The sequence below is a fragment of the Pagrus pagrus genome (genome assembly GCF_965226575.1).
Source record: "Pagrus pagrus genome assembly, chromosome: 7".
Lineage (NCBI taxonomy): Eukaryota > Metazoa > Chordata > Actinopteri > Spariformes > Sparidae > Pagrus > Pagrus pagrus.
The window spans coordinates 27,299,925-27,315,873 of NC_140191.1; the positions used below are offsets into that span (position 1 = coordinate 27,299,925).

Here is a 15,949-nt window from a genome sequence, read left to right on the forward strand (position 1 = left end):
CCATGGCCCTGATATGAGCAGAAGGGCCACAACAAGTCAGCAAGATGGACAGAAATGCTTGTGGTAAAGAAAATAGGGAGAAATTTAATGTTTAGCTTGGGGGGAAAAAGATTCATATCTCAATCACACAGCATACCAATCCTGTTCTTGTCAGCCATCGCTCTTTCCTCCTCTTTACCCCCCACCCCCACTAGATTGCGGCTACTGTGATGGATGTATTGAGCACTGCCGATAATTGTGTCCTGTAGTCTGACATGCTGCAGCGGCACGTAGCGACGAGGCTTAGGGCCACGGAGAGCATTTAAGGCGGTATAACCATGCCTCCCCTACACTGTGACAGACACATGGTCGCCAGTGTCCCAGTGATTGAGAAGCAGCTTTATCTTAAACTCATCTCCCGCACCGGGGGGACAGCCGGCGATGTTTTCTTATTTCGCTCTCCGGCAGATAAGTTTATCATCTATCGCCTGGCGCCCACAGGAAAAAGGAGGGTTTCCTCTTATGCCGCCTTATCAATACAATCTCCCTCCCTCTCCCTCACCCCTCTACCTCACAAACAAGGTTCTTTCTCTGTTCCTTTTTTTTTGGTATTGAGAAATAACCTGAGCAGCTGCAACCCATCTGCCTAGACACTGATAACGCCAGTCTATTCAGCCAAGTCCAGCTATTGGCTGACCTGATCCAATTAAAAAAGTGTTTGACATGTGTGGGAACAACAGAGATAGATGAGGAGACAGAAAGACATAGATAGAGAGAGGCAAAGAGCAGCATAGAGGTGACCCTCTTTTCTCAATGACTGGATGAGAGGATAGCCAGTCAAAGTCAAACTAAAAGAAGAGCTGAGAGAGAGTAGGCTGCAAATATCAATCTCCAGACGCGCCAGCTTTATCACACCATAGACATAGATGCTCGAGTTGGGATGCTATTTTGGATTTTGCCCAAACTCCAGGGACCCAGAGGATGTCTTGACTAGCAAATAGCCACAAATAGCTTTAAAGGAAAATTCTGGTTTATTACAACTTTGGTGTTAGTTTTGAAGCTTTGAAAACTGAAGGAGTACACACACCTATTTTTGGCTCGCTGAAATACATCAAAAAAAGAATGGGAAAGCCTCACAACTCATCATTTCAGTTTAATTGCTTTGGCCATCATTTCCATTGGTTGCACAAACAACATACTCTCTAAGGTAAGTGTGATTGATCTTGTGACATGGTGACATCACTACAAGGAAGTCAGATTCGGGATGAAACAAGTCAGATGGTTCCAGAAAGGTTACAGGTGAGGAAGGTTATCCTGGGGTGAAACCAAAAGCATATCCAAAAAATAATCCTTCACTACACACAGGAAAACTGAGCTCACATTTATGGGTAGGTTGAACCAGGACGTTGGTCTCTTAACTGAAATGGATGTTCACAGCAGACGGTCTATCTGATATCACCGTGTTGGTGTTGTTCCTATAACATCATAATTAATGTTGTTCATGGGCCATCATTTCCACTGACCAATCATGTTGTTTTGATGTCATAGCTTTGCAACCCACAATGTTGTTGTTCATGATGCTCCAGGACCATCATTAAAACTGACCAAGAAGCGACAAAGCCTGCATTTGGAACAAGCCATTGCGACTGATTGGGCCTCTCAGGACTCTCACCCAGGGGACAGAGGGTTAAGACCTGTCTGATCAGGGCATCATAGTGGCACAGGGATTTTAAGACACTAGTGATGACTACATCCCAAGTTAATTACCTGGTCACCTCTCTACTGCTTGCAATCAAATGGAGGTATAGATTTCCCACAAAAGTACAGCAAGATAGTTTTTATCACCCCTCCAGTCTTCTTTTTTCATTGTTGCCTCATTCCGAGATCCTAGCAATTAACTTGGAGTTTAGTGTCGTCATAACCAAAGGCAACCATGGCCAAAACTACAAAGATAACATCCACTTTGTGATATATACCAAACTTCTTAAATGTTGAGTCATGTTGAATTTTTTGGCCTGAACCTCCCAGCCCACAGTCTATTGCAGTGCACTCAGTAAAACTGGCACAGTAAAGCTCTCATTACATTTTGTATAGTGACACTCGAGAGCAGTTTTTGGGGGAAGGACTGTCTGGATTCCAATTTGTAGGCCTAGGAGGAAAGGAGGAGGTTGTTAGCATTCACGATGTTGTTATTCTTGCCAGCAACATGATCAGTCAGATTATTATTATATTATTAGCAATATAAACTGTTTTCTAGTGGGCTGTAGTAAACCAGTAGTCATAAAAATGTGCATTCATTTTTACAACTGGGTATCATTTGAAATATTTGGCCGTGCTAGCAGCATGGCTCTAGGGATGGCAATGTCAGTCAGTCAGTTGGTCGGTCCAGACTGAAATATCTCACCTGTTGGATGGATGATGATTAAATGTATGCAGACATTCATTGTTCCCAGAAGATGACCCCTAAAGACTTCCCAAGTGCTCCCATGAAGATGGAAGTTTTAGTTATCATGTGAAGTGTCTCAACAAATACTGGATAGATTACCAGGAAATTGGTAATCTATTGCGACTCTTCTAGTGCCATCATCAGGACAGAATATGTAATTTGTCCGATACCTTGGGATTTTGCTTTCTGACCAAATGCTTGGCATTAATGACATTCCCATCTGTCTCAGCTGCATTTGTATGCAGTGCTTATTAGCAAATGTTGATGAACATGGTAAACAGACGTACCTACCTATCAAACGTTAACGTTGTCATTTTGCGCATGTTAGCATTAGCATTTGACTAACAACACTGCTTTGCCCAGGTTCAGCCTCACAGACTTGCTAGAATGACTGTAGACTTTTTTTTTTTTTTTTTAGAGAAATCTTTCTTTTTTAAAAAGACAAATCTATCATTGTCAAGTCTTGTCAAAACACAAGAAGGCATAGAGGAAGTTCCTCAGTGAAAGTGTCTAAAAATGACAATGAGTGATTTAAATTCGCAACTATCTGATTGAAGGATGAATTAACAAGACTATAATTCTGAGCAAGCATTCAGTGCCAGCTTTCTGTTATTGACAGTCATTGATACTTATTACTACAGGCTTGTTTCAGTCTGTACCAGAACAATATTGAGGTTTAATACCCAACTACCAACATGTTTGCATACACTTACTTTTCAGTTTTATAAATGCTATTCTACTGTATTTGATCTACAGTAAGATTCAGATCCAGTGTCATGATTGGACCAAATGTGAAGAAGGTTAAGGCTAGCCATGGTCTGGCAGTCACATCAGTCTGCAGGTTGAATGGATTTCTGCAGGGCTTAGAAGAAGCATGGCAGGCATTAGAGGACTTGTGGACATTAGATGAGTCATACACCTCACCAGGTGTGAGTGCATGTGCAAGACACACACATCAGCAGCAATCTTAACTCTGCACTCTCCTGACAATCAGTCCGACTGTTTACATTATTCACTGTTGGGTAGGAGAGGAGATCCCACTGTTTGATCTCTTTCTCAGCTCCCTGTCTGTAAGGAGGAGAACAAGTCAATGGATGATGAAGGAATGATGGGACTGGAGGGGTGTGTGATCGGCAATGTTTAAAGGTTATGGAAGAGCAGATAGAGGGGAATGAATGTGGAGAAGATGGAACCTGATGGATGGGTAGCTTGATGTATAAAACAGCAGACATGACCCAGATGTCAGCATCTCACTATCTTACCTTTCAGTCTTATTTGAAAATGCTACAAGCTGGGGTAAACATGCAACATAAAGTCACTCAGTCTCTGTTCTTTGCCAAATATTTTAGAGAATCAAATGCCACTCTGTATCATTTTGATATTTAAAAAATTAGACAGGATTGCATGTTTTTGGTGTTTTTAGAAGACCAACACAGTGATGTGGCTGTCACCCAATAAACAATCAAATAAGTGTGCATGGGTCATTTCCCCACCCTATACATGGAGCTTGGTATCAGTCAAGTGCTGACCGACAGCAAACGCTAGTAGATATTAATGTGATGTACTTGAAAGTATAACTAAGGGAATCTGATTGTTTAATCAGTTGTTCATTCAGTCTGTGAAACTGTAATTTTAGCTAATATTAGTTCATCGATCACGGAATTGCGATCTTTCAGACTCTTTCATGCAAATCATAGAGAACACAGTATTAAATGTCGGTATGTTTGTTTATTTATTTATTTATTTATTTTATTTTTTTGCCAGATCGCCCGCCCCTTTATTTGTTTGTTTGTTCGTTCAATGATGAGGTGCAATGCACAGCTTCGTAGCTGTACCAGAGTTAGCTATAAACTAATTTCGACTGGTGGTCCATAGGTAGGAAACAGATGACACCTAAAACAGCAATTTGTCACTATCACCATGTAAGTGGGAAATTACATAGCAGTCATTGCTGAAAATAGTTACCTAGTTTACCTTTTGAATATAATGATTAGGAGTTTCCCAGTAACCTATTACTGGTTGTCTTCTATGTAATCAAAAAATGTTTTAGACATTTTTTTTTAATGTTTAATATAACAAGTCAAATATCCATTCGCATGTCATTGTAATCCACTCAGCAGATGTACAGTTTATACTGTAATGTTTCTTTCCTTCTTGGTTGAACAAATACAAAAGTACTGACCCCCTCCCAGAAATGCATATATGTTCTGGCAAATCGGTGGCCAGGAGGTCAGAGCCTGGCACAAGGGATCCATCAGAGCTTGAAAGTGAGACCGCAAACTTGTTTGGTGTCCCCTTAAAAAGGACAGAATAATGTGACTCTCTCCCCCGTCATTTATAGAGGGGTCTAAATTTAGGTCTGCAAACGATCAGCAAGGGTGTAGTTGCACACAATAGACATGCCATTAGGATAGTAACGACAAAGTCACCATGGCAACTGTCATGCTAAACCTTGGCTTCACCCTTCATTATAAAATGAGGAGCGATAGCTGCTTTGATAGAGCATTATGGGTGATTAAACCTTACACTGATGAGTTTTATTTCCAGTTTGATGACGCTACAGTGGATTCATGGTGTTGTTATGGTGTCTCTTTTACTCTTCTCCCTTTTTTCAATTTTTTTTTAGTTTTTCCTCTCTGTGACTCATCTCCTCATTTTTCATTGAGAAGCTGAGGCAGTCTCAGTGCAGGAACAGGTCCTACATAAAACTGTAGCTCAGCCAACATCTGTTAAAGGTTACCTTTAGACACCTTTCTGCTTAATAATCTGACCAAGGAGCCGTAGCTATGAGATTGCATCTTCTTCCCTTGGTTGACCTTTTGCAGTAGCACTCATAGATTTGCTCTCATGTTTCTATACTTAATGTTCTTACCAAGATGCCAACGGTCTCTTTAATGGAGCTATTAGTCTTTGGCTGTCCGGCCCGACCGCCTTTGTTGAATCTGTGCGTCCTCTTCTGTTCAACAAGGTGACCATTAGCTAGATGTCAGTCACTCTCAAGATGGCTGCCATGGCCTTCCTCTACCCTTCTTCTCGAAAGGACAGATGTCACCCAAAGAGGAAGGAGCTTAATTATTCATCCCCACTTTGAGATGAATAATGGGTATTATTGATTCGAAGGATAAGAAGATAGGGTTCACCTGTCATTAGTGGCTATGATCCTGATTGCGATAACTGTCTTTCTCCTCCCCTCCCTTCCTCGTTCTGCTGTCAATGTGTCAATAACAGGTCTTTATCAGTGGGTCACATTTGCATGTCCTCTGCCACTTAATTGAGTTAGAGACGGCTCCTCTTACAGTACAATCAATGGCTGCGCATCATGTGTCATTTTAGTGGTGCCTTGGTGGTTCTGTGACATATGAAGCTAGTTGTGTTTTGCTAATATTACTTGCCTATTTGGGACAAGTGATTAATGAAGCTTAAATGGCAAACTTGAATCATACTATTATAACACCACATTAGGTGCCAGGATCAGCCCACCACCTGGCCTTGCCAGTGTTTACTTCTTTGAACACCAGATATTTTTACCCATATTGATTGGCTGAGCTCTTGATACAGGAACGACCAGAGCAGCTATTTGATACTAGAGCCAGCAGCTTTCATAGGTCCGGCTAAGCTTACAAATATCTGGTTTGTAAAGGAAAAAGCAGAGGTTTCTTCCACATAAGCCAAATATGTGACCTTCCGTTGCAGAGTGCTCAAGAAAACCACACAAAACAGTGTTCTAGCTGTAAATGTCCTGTAGACCTGAATGTCCTATAGGCTGGCTTTGTGCTGAGCAACACAGGAGCTATAAAGCTAAAAATAAATAGTTCATGGATGAGACGGTAGCAAATAGGACCAAGGGAGAATCGATGCTCTGTGCTGAAGCCGCCTAGATGAAGGGCTCTGACACTGTAGGAGCCCTGCTGATTATTAACTCTTTTCATGTTCCTACTTTGAGGACTTCAATTTTCATTCTTAAAACACCATCACACAAACACAAATGCTGAATGAGGGACTGTTAATAATTTGAAGATGGGATGATTGATTGTATATGACACACAACAGTAATAATTTTAAATGGTTAGGCTATACTTTGAGGTTTTTATCCTGCTTTTTATGGCTATGTTGTAAATACGCAGCAACTGCGTGTTTGTACTCGTCATTGTAGAGTCACAGATACTTTGCCACTCTGGGTCTGATCTCTGCTTCTGCTTTGAGACAGGATATTTATCAAGGTGACATGCTGTTGTCTGAATGAGCAGTACGACTCCCTCTACAGAGCTGATGAGGTGACAAATCATGGAGGACCTTGATACTGTCATAGGATGTCTAAGAGCAGTTGTTAATAACACAGTTAAGAGGAGCTGTTTGAGATGGGACACATAACTGTCACCTGATCCTCCTTATGTCTTGTTCGTGGTTTTGCTTCAGTAGTTTCTTTTATTCACTAAGGTGAAAGGCACCAAGGTATTTTTTAGTTTCTGTCATCACACTTCCTTGTCTTTAGACTATATTTACTTGAATTGACAAGCTCAAATTCAGACAAATCTGAGCTCAGTGAGTATTGATTCTTATCTTGGTTTTTGGATATGACATGAAATAGATCATCTGCATCAGTATTGATCAGCTTTGAATCCTCAACATCTCAGTTACTCTTACTACTCTACAGCAGAAATAAGCATGTTTACAGCCTGGCACAAAAAAAATGATTTTGGCTTTTATAGCTAATTTCCTTGTTCATGACAACTGTACAGGGGTGAATTTGTATATACCTCAATCATTTTAGTTATGTTAAGGCTTAATGTGATGTATAATTAAGGGCGCTAGCTTGCTGGTAGCTGTCTAGCTAGTTCTCAGCAACCAGGGTGATGTCATAGAGGCAATGTCCATATTTTATACCATCTATGGGATGAACCCAGTTTGGTTTGCTGGATTTGGCTTCTAAGTCTGATCAACAGTAAGTAACACGGCAGTATCGATACAACAGTACTAGCTGCATTTTTTCGCTCTCCTCTGCGACAGTGAGTTGACACGTGCACCTGTATGTCTTCTAATTAAAATCTGTAATTTTATGCCCTCCATGTTGTATCATTTATCCCCGTGGTATCGACCATGGTATCAGTATTTTTTCAAGTTGAATACAAGTTAGATACGACACCTTGTGTCATGTTAACATGCCAGCATCTTTCTCTCAATGGTATATTTGATACAACACATAAGTGGCGTATTTTAAGAACCTGATCATGACGTGCAGTTTGAATGTATCTTTGTGCAGTAAGTGCAGTTATATTATGTTGTTGATGGCAACCCTGATTATTGAACTCGATAACATGGTGTTAAACCACAGCACATAATATCATTTGGACACAGGCTGCCTTAAAATGGGTAGCCAGCTGTAAACTAGCGTGTACTGTTCAACCTCACCTACATGAGTTTCTTCTATTAGTGAAAGGCCTACAAGGAACACACATTTTGGTTTCTCAGTCCCTCCATTATTGAATTGAATGTGGTCTGATGAACAAGCAGTGAAAATCTCAAGGTATCAAATGGTATTTTGAAATATGAAGGATGTTGTCTAATTTGATTTGTTGCCAGAAAATGATCAAACTAACATTTAATCTTGCTGGACAATTGAATTATCTAAACAAACTGCCATTATTTTGTGTTTCCACTTTGACCCTTCAATAAGATCTGTCTGTGAACAGGGCACAAATAGACACATATGTAGATGAACAGGTGGTCTAAGTGTGAATCATTCTGTCATTTTTCACTTGTCACTTGTTACACCAGTACTGATGAATAATGAAAAATATTTTGTTTGTAATCAGTGCCTCAATATCCATGTCTGTGTTCTAAGGGTAAAGGAAGCCTAAAAGTTTGCCTGTGGTCTTCACTTTCCTCAAATCCACTGACATCTATTTGCAACCAGTACGCGCCTAATCTACCTCCTCCCATCCCATCATCAGCTGCAGTGTAGTTCTCACTGTGAAATCTCTGCAAGTGAAACTGTCTCAGTCAGCCCTGCAGAGCCTACCAACCAAATCCATACTGCACAGTGCATCCCTGCTCTGCCTTGTTCATTGTTGTCCAAACAAAGTTGCACACATTGCTGAGTCAGGGAGACTGTATCCCAGCAGCGTGACTGACCTCGTATCTGATTAGTTTGTTCCCCCAGAGGGTAGGGCATCCAAACTCAGTGTGGCCTGCAATCTGGGCCTTGTTTTAGCACTCTCAGCCCAGATTTTTCCAAGCCTAGCTAGTTCAGTTGTCATAGTCCAGTCCAGTACAGGAAGAAAGAATTTATAAGAAATAACCTGTGATGGTGGGACAGAACTAGCTGTTTCTACTGTATTTCTGCCATCATTAGCTAGTTTTTTTTTTTATCATTTACACAAAGAGGGGTTTTCGCAGAGACATATCTGTGTTGTTGTCGTCATTCTTTTGGTAGCCTGAAGTGGTATTGCTTCACCCATAGCCTCATTGTGTATAATTTCTTGGCAGAATTCATTCATTTAATATTAACCAATTAAGATAATCACTTAAAATAATATTCTATATTAGCTGTCTTTGAAACTGAGCAATCACGTTTTTGTAATGTCATGGAAGAGGAAGAGAAGAATCTTTATGTCACATATCATTCAATGTACAACATAATGAAACTGGTACTCTGCATGTCAAGGTAGTCCTTGGTCAAGGCCACTGATTGGAGAATCACCCTAGTGTGCATGTTATGATGGTATGAGAAACTGAAGTACCCAGACGAAACCCCCACAGGCACGGGGAGAAAGTGTCAACTCCGCAAAGAAAGGCCATGCCCCAGCAAGATTCCCCAGCAAGAGGACCCTCTTGCTGCCATACCTCAGCCACCATGAAAATGAAAACCACCAAAATGACTGGACACTTGTTTAAAGTTGTGTAAGGGTCTATTTTAACCCAAAGCATGTTTTCCTAAACCCAACAAAGTGTCTTTGTTGCTGAACGTAACCAAACAGCGACTGAAAACTGAAAAGAAACAGAAAATGCTAAGTTGAAGCTGATGTGAAATGGATTTGTGCTGGAAGTACAGCACAGTCAACATGTCTCACTGTTTTCTGCAGGGGTCTTTCAAGTTTGAATGACTAGTTTTCCTGCTTTTTGCTGGGAATGCACCACCATCTCTTACTGGATCAGAAGTGTTTTTGCCTCGACTAAGAGGAAATATACTACATATTTTATTTAAAGTCAAACACTGATTTCTCTGAAATGTCACCTAAATGTCCATCCTGTCTCAGTCCTAACCTGGCTACCCACAGCTGCATTGCTCCTGTCGTCAGCCTTGCCTCAGTCTCCAAATTCCTCCTCTCTCCCATCCTCAGAATAACCTCAAGCTAACAGGCTTAATAACACAATTTGAGTATTTGTGCTGCTGAGTGCTTGGTTCGCTCGCCTCTCTGAGCCACACATTCTGGAGATGATCCCATATGGCTCTGTTGTTCCTTCTAAATCAAGTACACTTTATATATTTCAAATAGTTGAAATATTAATTCTGTTGAAAACCTAATTTTAGCCCAGGCACTCTTATCTCTCCGCTACTGAGTTTACTAAGGATTTTGTGAGTGAAAGATATGAAAGCTTCTAATATTTCATTTCACTGTGACTGTCAGTTGCTACCTAGAGACAAAATGGTCTGTTTTTGGAGCTGAGTTAGTGAAGATATAGTAGTAGATACTTACTGTGAAACATTCACTGTTTGCTAATGGCTTCTGAGTTTCTGAGTTTTCTGCTTCTTCCCCTCAATGTTGTTATCTGTTGAGACTTGATCATGATCCTGATCATGTCATGTGTGACTGCTCACACACAATGATTCTGTGTTACTAATGTTCCAGCTTGTCTGTCTTGGTTCCCCTTCCTCAGCTACCTGTCTGTGACTGTACTGTGTCTGTCTGTCTGTTTGGGCAAGAATATCCTCCTGGAAACAATCTGTCGTGTCAAGAATTTGGAGAAGCTGTCATTCCTCTGTGTTTTTGTGGGGCTGTTGGCACACACACACACACACACACACACACACACACACCCACACACCAAAGACACACACACACATGCTGAGTGCCACTGAAGCAATCCCATGACTGTTGCACTAAAACACACGGTTCCATTATCCTGTCCTAATTATACACGGCTCAGAGTCGGCCCTGCCTGTCTGGTTTTCAGGGGGTTCTTTCCCATGAGCACACGGTATTCACTTTTTCATACCACCTTCCTCACATGCAGGCTCTTTCTGACATGGTTGTCATCCTTATTTGGAAGGTAGAATCTCCCACTGGGCATGTTAGATGCTTAACTAGTTCAGACACGTGCAGCACATCTCTGTTGTATGGATTTTAACTGGTGGAGACAAGCAAATGCACCTGTGTCACACTGCAGGGTGCAGCAGCTGAGCACAGGGTGTAGCCACAACAGCAGCCTCAATGATACGTTTAAGCTCGACTGAGGCTAAATATTGGACTGCAAGTTTGTAAACTTAATATCGTTCAGGATGTTATGCTTTATCAAATTGAATTGAATGACTGAGATAGCGCTTAATAGATAAGCCAATCAATCAACTAATTAACCAACAAAAATTAATCAGCTTATATTTTATTAACTGATCAGTTACTGATGACGCAAAAATGTCAACAATCATTTGGGTGCAGCTACTCAAATGAAAGTAAGAATTTGCTGCTTTTCTGTGTTGTATCATTGTAATCTAAATATTTGGGTTTACAGCTGTTGGTCAGACAAAATACTGTCCCTAACCCTAACCCTTTTTTTGTTACCTATATCCCCCCAAAAATAAGGTAGTAAGGCTGTACTGAATAGTTAGCATTTCAACGCGTGGAGAAATCTAAAGCTTGGCGGACCTACTGTGCCTGGTTACAGTTACTAAGCTATGATGGAACAATCACTGTTTGGTTGTTCAGCGGACAATCAATTTAAAAACATCACCTTGGGTGTGGGAAATTATGAGGGGTTTTTTGCACAATTATCTCGTGCTTTATAGACTTTATATAATGATGTATCAAATAATTGAAAGATTAATCAACAATGGCAACAATGATTTTAATTCATAGTTGTAGCCCTAGACTTTCTGCACATAAGAGAGTCATCCTTGTTTGAAAGTGAAAAACGGTAGATGTTGCTACACGAAGGGTTCAAAAGATAACACAAGACTGCTGCTGACATTCATGTCAGTTCATATTTAACCGGCAACATTGCCTCCCATGAGAATCTATTCCTGGTCAACAGCTGACAGCTTTAATTTGCATAACATCCCAAAATCTAAGATGCACAAACCAAGCAACATTAAAACCTTTTACAGTAATAAATGCACAGCTTTGCACAGTTGTCAGCCTTTCTCCCTCCATCTCTCATCATCTGTGTCATATCATCAAGTCTTCTCTGTACAGCTTTATGGAAATGCCTTGAACAAGAAACAGGAGTGTGATTTTTGTGTCCTCTCTCTTGTTTTGTGGTCCAGGTGGAATCGCGGGACACGTTGAACAGCATTGCGCTCAAGTTTGACACCACACCCAACGAACTGGTTCAGCTGAACAAGCTGTTCTCCAGAGCAGTGGTGCCTGGCCAGGTGTGAACCGCCGTGCACGCCTCCACTGATATATTCAGCTGCATCACTTCATCACTGTCCCACAGCAACCTCACATCTACAGCATCTCACCTAGGGGTCGATCTCTTAATAGCTGTTTTTGACAGTTCATAATGCATTCTCAATGGTTTGCCTCTATCTCACAATCACATATGGGAGTTTAGATAGAGGTTTTTTGGGGGAATATGCATGTGTTTATCCTCGTACTTTCTCAGAGCAGTTTGCTGACTCACTGTTCACATCCGTACTTATCTGTCACCCCACTTAATTGCCTGCTAATTACAGTGTCCGTTGTCCCATTAGGATGCAATTAATTGCAAAAGACCTATTTTGTTTCTAAAAAGGTATAATAATGTGTGTGATCCCTAAATTCTCCCAAAGATGCTTCAGTTCCGACAACATGACGCAAGCTACCCATCTTTAGCCAGCTAAACACAATGCCAGCCTCCCTGGCTTTTGTGTTTGTCATTTTTTTTTAGCAGTAAACCCAAATTTGATTTATTTATTTATTAAATGGGGGAACGTGACAAACATCCAAAATGATATTTTGTATTTCTTGGCCCAAAAAATGAAATCCTGACGAATGGAGACAAGGCACGTAGACCAATCCCGTTGGCATCCCTCATCTCAGCTCCTGGCAAACAATGCTCAGTTGAGCTGCATCCAAACGGTGGTTTGAGCCCTGTATTTGATATTTTTTAGTGAATTTAGAAAGCTCCATGATATCAATCTTCGCATCTAACTTTAAGCAAGAAAGCAATAAAGTATAATTAGCAAAAAAAAAAACAATTACAAGCTAACCATCCCCTTCTTTGTCATTGAACTCGAACCTAACTTCATGAAAACCATGAACCATCACTGCTAATTCTGATATGTTGATTTAGTCACTCACCTTCTCTGTGTCTCCTTGTCAATAGCATGAGGCCATTCACATGATTTCAGTTAATTTCCACTTCACACTCATGGTTGGGCTGTATGCATATGTGTTCAAGAGAGATTATGTTTTATTGCTCCTTGTGTGTGCGTGTGTGGCGTGCAGTGCGTGTTTGCACAGAGGCAGTGCCTGTGTAAATACAGACATGGATTGTGTTTGCAGGTTCTGTACGTTCCTGATCCCGAGTGCGTCTCCAGTGTCGGAAGCTCCCCTTCCCTCAGTCCCATCAGCCCCCTGTCTCCCACCTCCTCAGAAGCTGATTTAGAGAAGGTGACGGTATGTTGCAACACATCTGATGCACAATCTCACATACTCAGAAAATGTCCAAGTACATTAACCGTACTATTAAAGTGCTATTTATGGATAGAATCTCACATGCAATAGATGTTATTAGTTATCTTTATCATCTTTTTTTGTTTTTTGTAGTAGCCTGCTGCAGAATGTTACTGTTTAAATAACGTTACAACAAGTTTATCATTGAGATAACAGAAAAGAAAAGGAAAGGGGCCATTGTTTTCTGTAAAGGATAACAACTATTTTGCACATTAAAGTGTGTATACAGGTATTTTGGGAGTATGTGAAAAAAGAAGTATGAAGCGTTTGTTGCTCCAGAGGAACCTGCATTTAATCTGATAAATTGTCTTACGTGACGCCACTCAGTTACTAAGTTACTGTGGGTAATGTATGGGACGGGTTTTGACAAGAAAGAAGAAAGCGTGGAATAAAAAAGACGATATCTGTGGTTCTGCTGTATAGTAGTAGTAGTAGCACTTCCCAAGATCTATAAACAAACTTTCAAGTCCAAAATCGGTGTAGTTACCCTTTATTTGGTATAAAACAGTTCACCATGATCAATAGGGAAATTAAACAGAAACAGTACAACAGAAACTGTGAGATCCAGAGGTACCTGATTAAACAGTGGTTCACATACAGTACTTGCACACACTGTCTCTGTCACCACCATATACAGGCATTCACACACCCACACATACACACACTCACACCATACAGGTACACACTGACTTATCCTTCAGCCATTCCTGTCACATTTTAAAGCTCTGTTAATTGTCAGCCTAAAGGTGAACATCCAGCATGATGTGTCATGCTGTCAAGGACAGAAAAGACAACAAGAGGGCCCATATATTTCCAAGGAGAGGTCAGACAATAAAACCTGCCTTGTATTTTCCAAGGACGGGACAGAAAGTGATCTGTGTGAACTGTATTTCACATGTAGGACATATGTGATGCTTCACCATAACGGCTGTTTTTCCTGTATTAAAGGCACACCTTGGAAGACTGAAATGATTTCTTCTAGTGCATTCAGCCAGAAAACGTGGCTTCATTGTGCTTCAAAACTGTAAAAATAAACAAAATAAGGAGGTTTAGTTTAGTTGACTTTATGCGAAGAAGGACGTTAAATCACACACAACTAGATTTCAATGGCACAATAAAATCCGAAGTGTATTTCCTTTGTGGCCCTTGTTGCATAGGCTCAAAGGATGCAGTCCAGCTGAAAAGATGTCATCATACCACCAACAAACCAACACATACAAATCTCAGTTTCTTACAATAAAATCACCTGGAGTCAAACAGCAAAAAATAAGTTATAAGAATTCCATATGAATCATAACCAGGATCAAAAGTTTACACGTACAGGTTTTCCATAAGCCATAATTTGACCTTTTTTATTGAACTGTAGTCATTATTTTAATATGCTTAGGTATATTGCCATCATGCAAACTCTGGGTTTCACAATCCTGACTACCTTGTTCTCAGATTTGTAGTTTGTCTTTTCCCAGTGTTTTTCTCAGATTGAACAGTCAGCGCAGCTCAAACAAGGACTTCTTTAACCATTTTATTAGCTTTTCTTGCCAAAATCCATGTTCCCGTCTTTGACTTTCACTCGGATCACTGATGTCATACTTTTTCTACCCAGATTACACTTTTAACAAACATCATAGATAACTAAAATAAGCTACAGTAAAAATCTGACCATCTAGGACAACATCATTTAAACTAAGATTTGAAAAGTAGTTCAACTGGCAATTGATGTTCTTTGCTGTAAAATTATCATTATGAAGTACTATAAATTTTACAATGTAATGGCTATGGAATAATGACACCATCAGCGTTTAGATTGGTTGGTTGGTATAAACCTCGCTTTCACTATGCTATTGTCACAAAATATCTTGAAAAAATCAAGTGCTGAATGGTGATCCATTGGCACCATTTCTATCTGCTTTCAGGTTCCATCATAGTCTAAATTAATAAATAATTAATTCATGTTTTCAGATTGACCTATGAAAGACAGCATATATTGCCAGAGCAACTTTTATGGATTAACAGCTTGTGGTCCCTTTCAAACATGATGCTAATGTAAAATTTCCAGAGCATTTACAGTAGCAAGTGCATGTGTGAAATGGGCTATTAGAAAAACTGTCACTGCTAAGTCAAGGTCCTTCCTAAATCAAAGATCGACACATTATCCCATCGATTCTAGTGTAACCTTGTTGTTTTGTGGTGGGGTTTTATCCTACTCTGATATATGCTCAAATCCCATTTGTGTCGCATAAGAAACAGAGTCAAGTTGCAGGTTAGAGGCCTGTTGTTGTGTGAAGTGACTTCAGGTCTGGTCCTGTGAGGCGTACACATCCTGTCCTCACAGCTCTAAGACCGGCAGGATGAGCCATCTCCCTCAGGTACCGTATCTGCAGCATCTGAATGAGCCAATCACTAAGCACCACAGGAAGCCCAATAGTCCCTTAAGAAATATGACTGTTTGCTGGTCTCCATGGAAACGGATGTCTTGTTTTGCCGCTTTTGAGAGAACATGGATACTGCTGTCTCTATTGCAATCACTGTCACTGCTGCTCCACTCGAGTTCAGACACCCTCCCACCACAAGCGTGCCCCTTTCGTCTGCTCTCATCTCTGTCCGTTAATTTCTCCACGGTTGCCAAAAGAAAAGGGCCCCCGTTCATTTA

The 15,949-nt window shown here is 40.6% G+C and overlaps 1 protein-coding gene across 4 annotated transcripts in view; it reads left to right on the top strand.

The window, feature by feature from the left end:
- oxr1a (oxidation resistance 1a) overlaps positions 1-15,949 on the top strand; it is a 163,059-nt gene that overhangs the window by 115,748 nt on the left and 31,362 nt on the right. For all 4 annotated transcript variants that reach the window (XM_084357216.1, XM_084357215.1, XM_084357218.1 and 1 more), the window contains 2 exons: positions 11,907-12,014; positions 13,129-13,242. In XM_084357216.1, the coding sequence (XP_084213342.1) occupies positions 11,907-12,014; positions 13,129-13,242 (222 nt within the window). The remainder of the gene's footprint in view (positions 1-11,906; positions 12,015-13,128; positions 13,243-15,949) is intronic.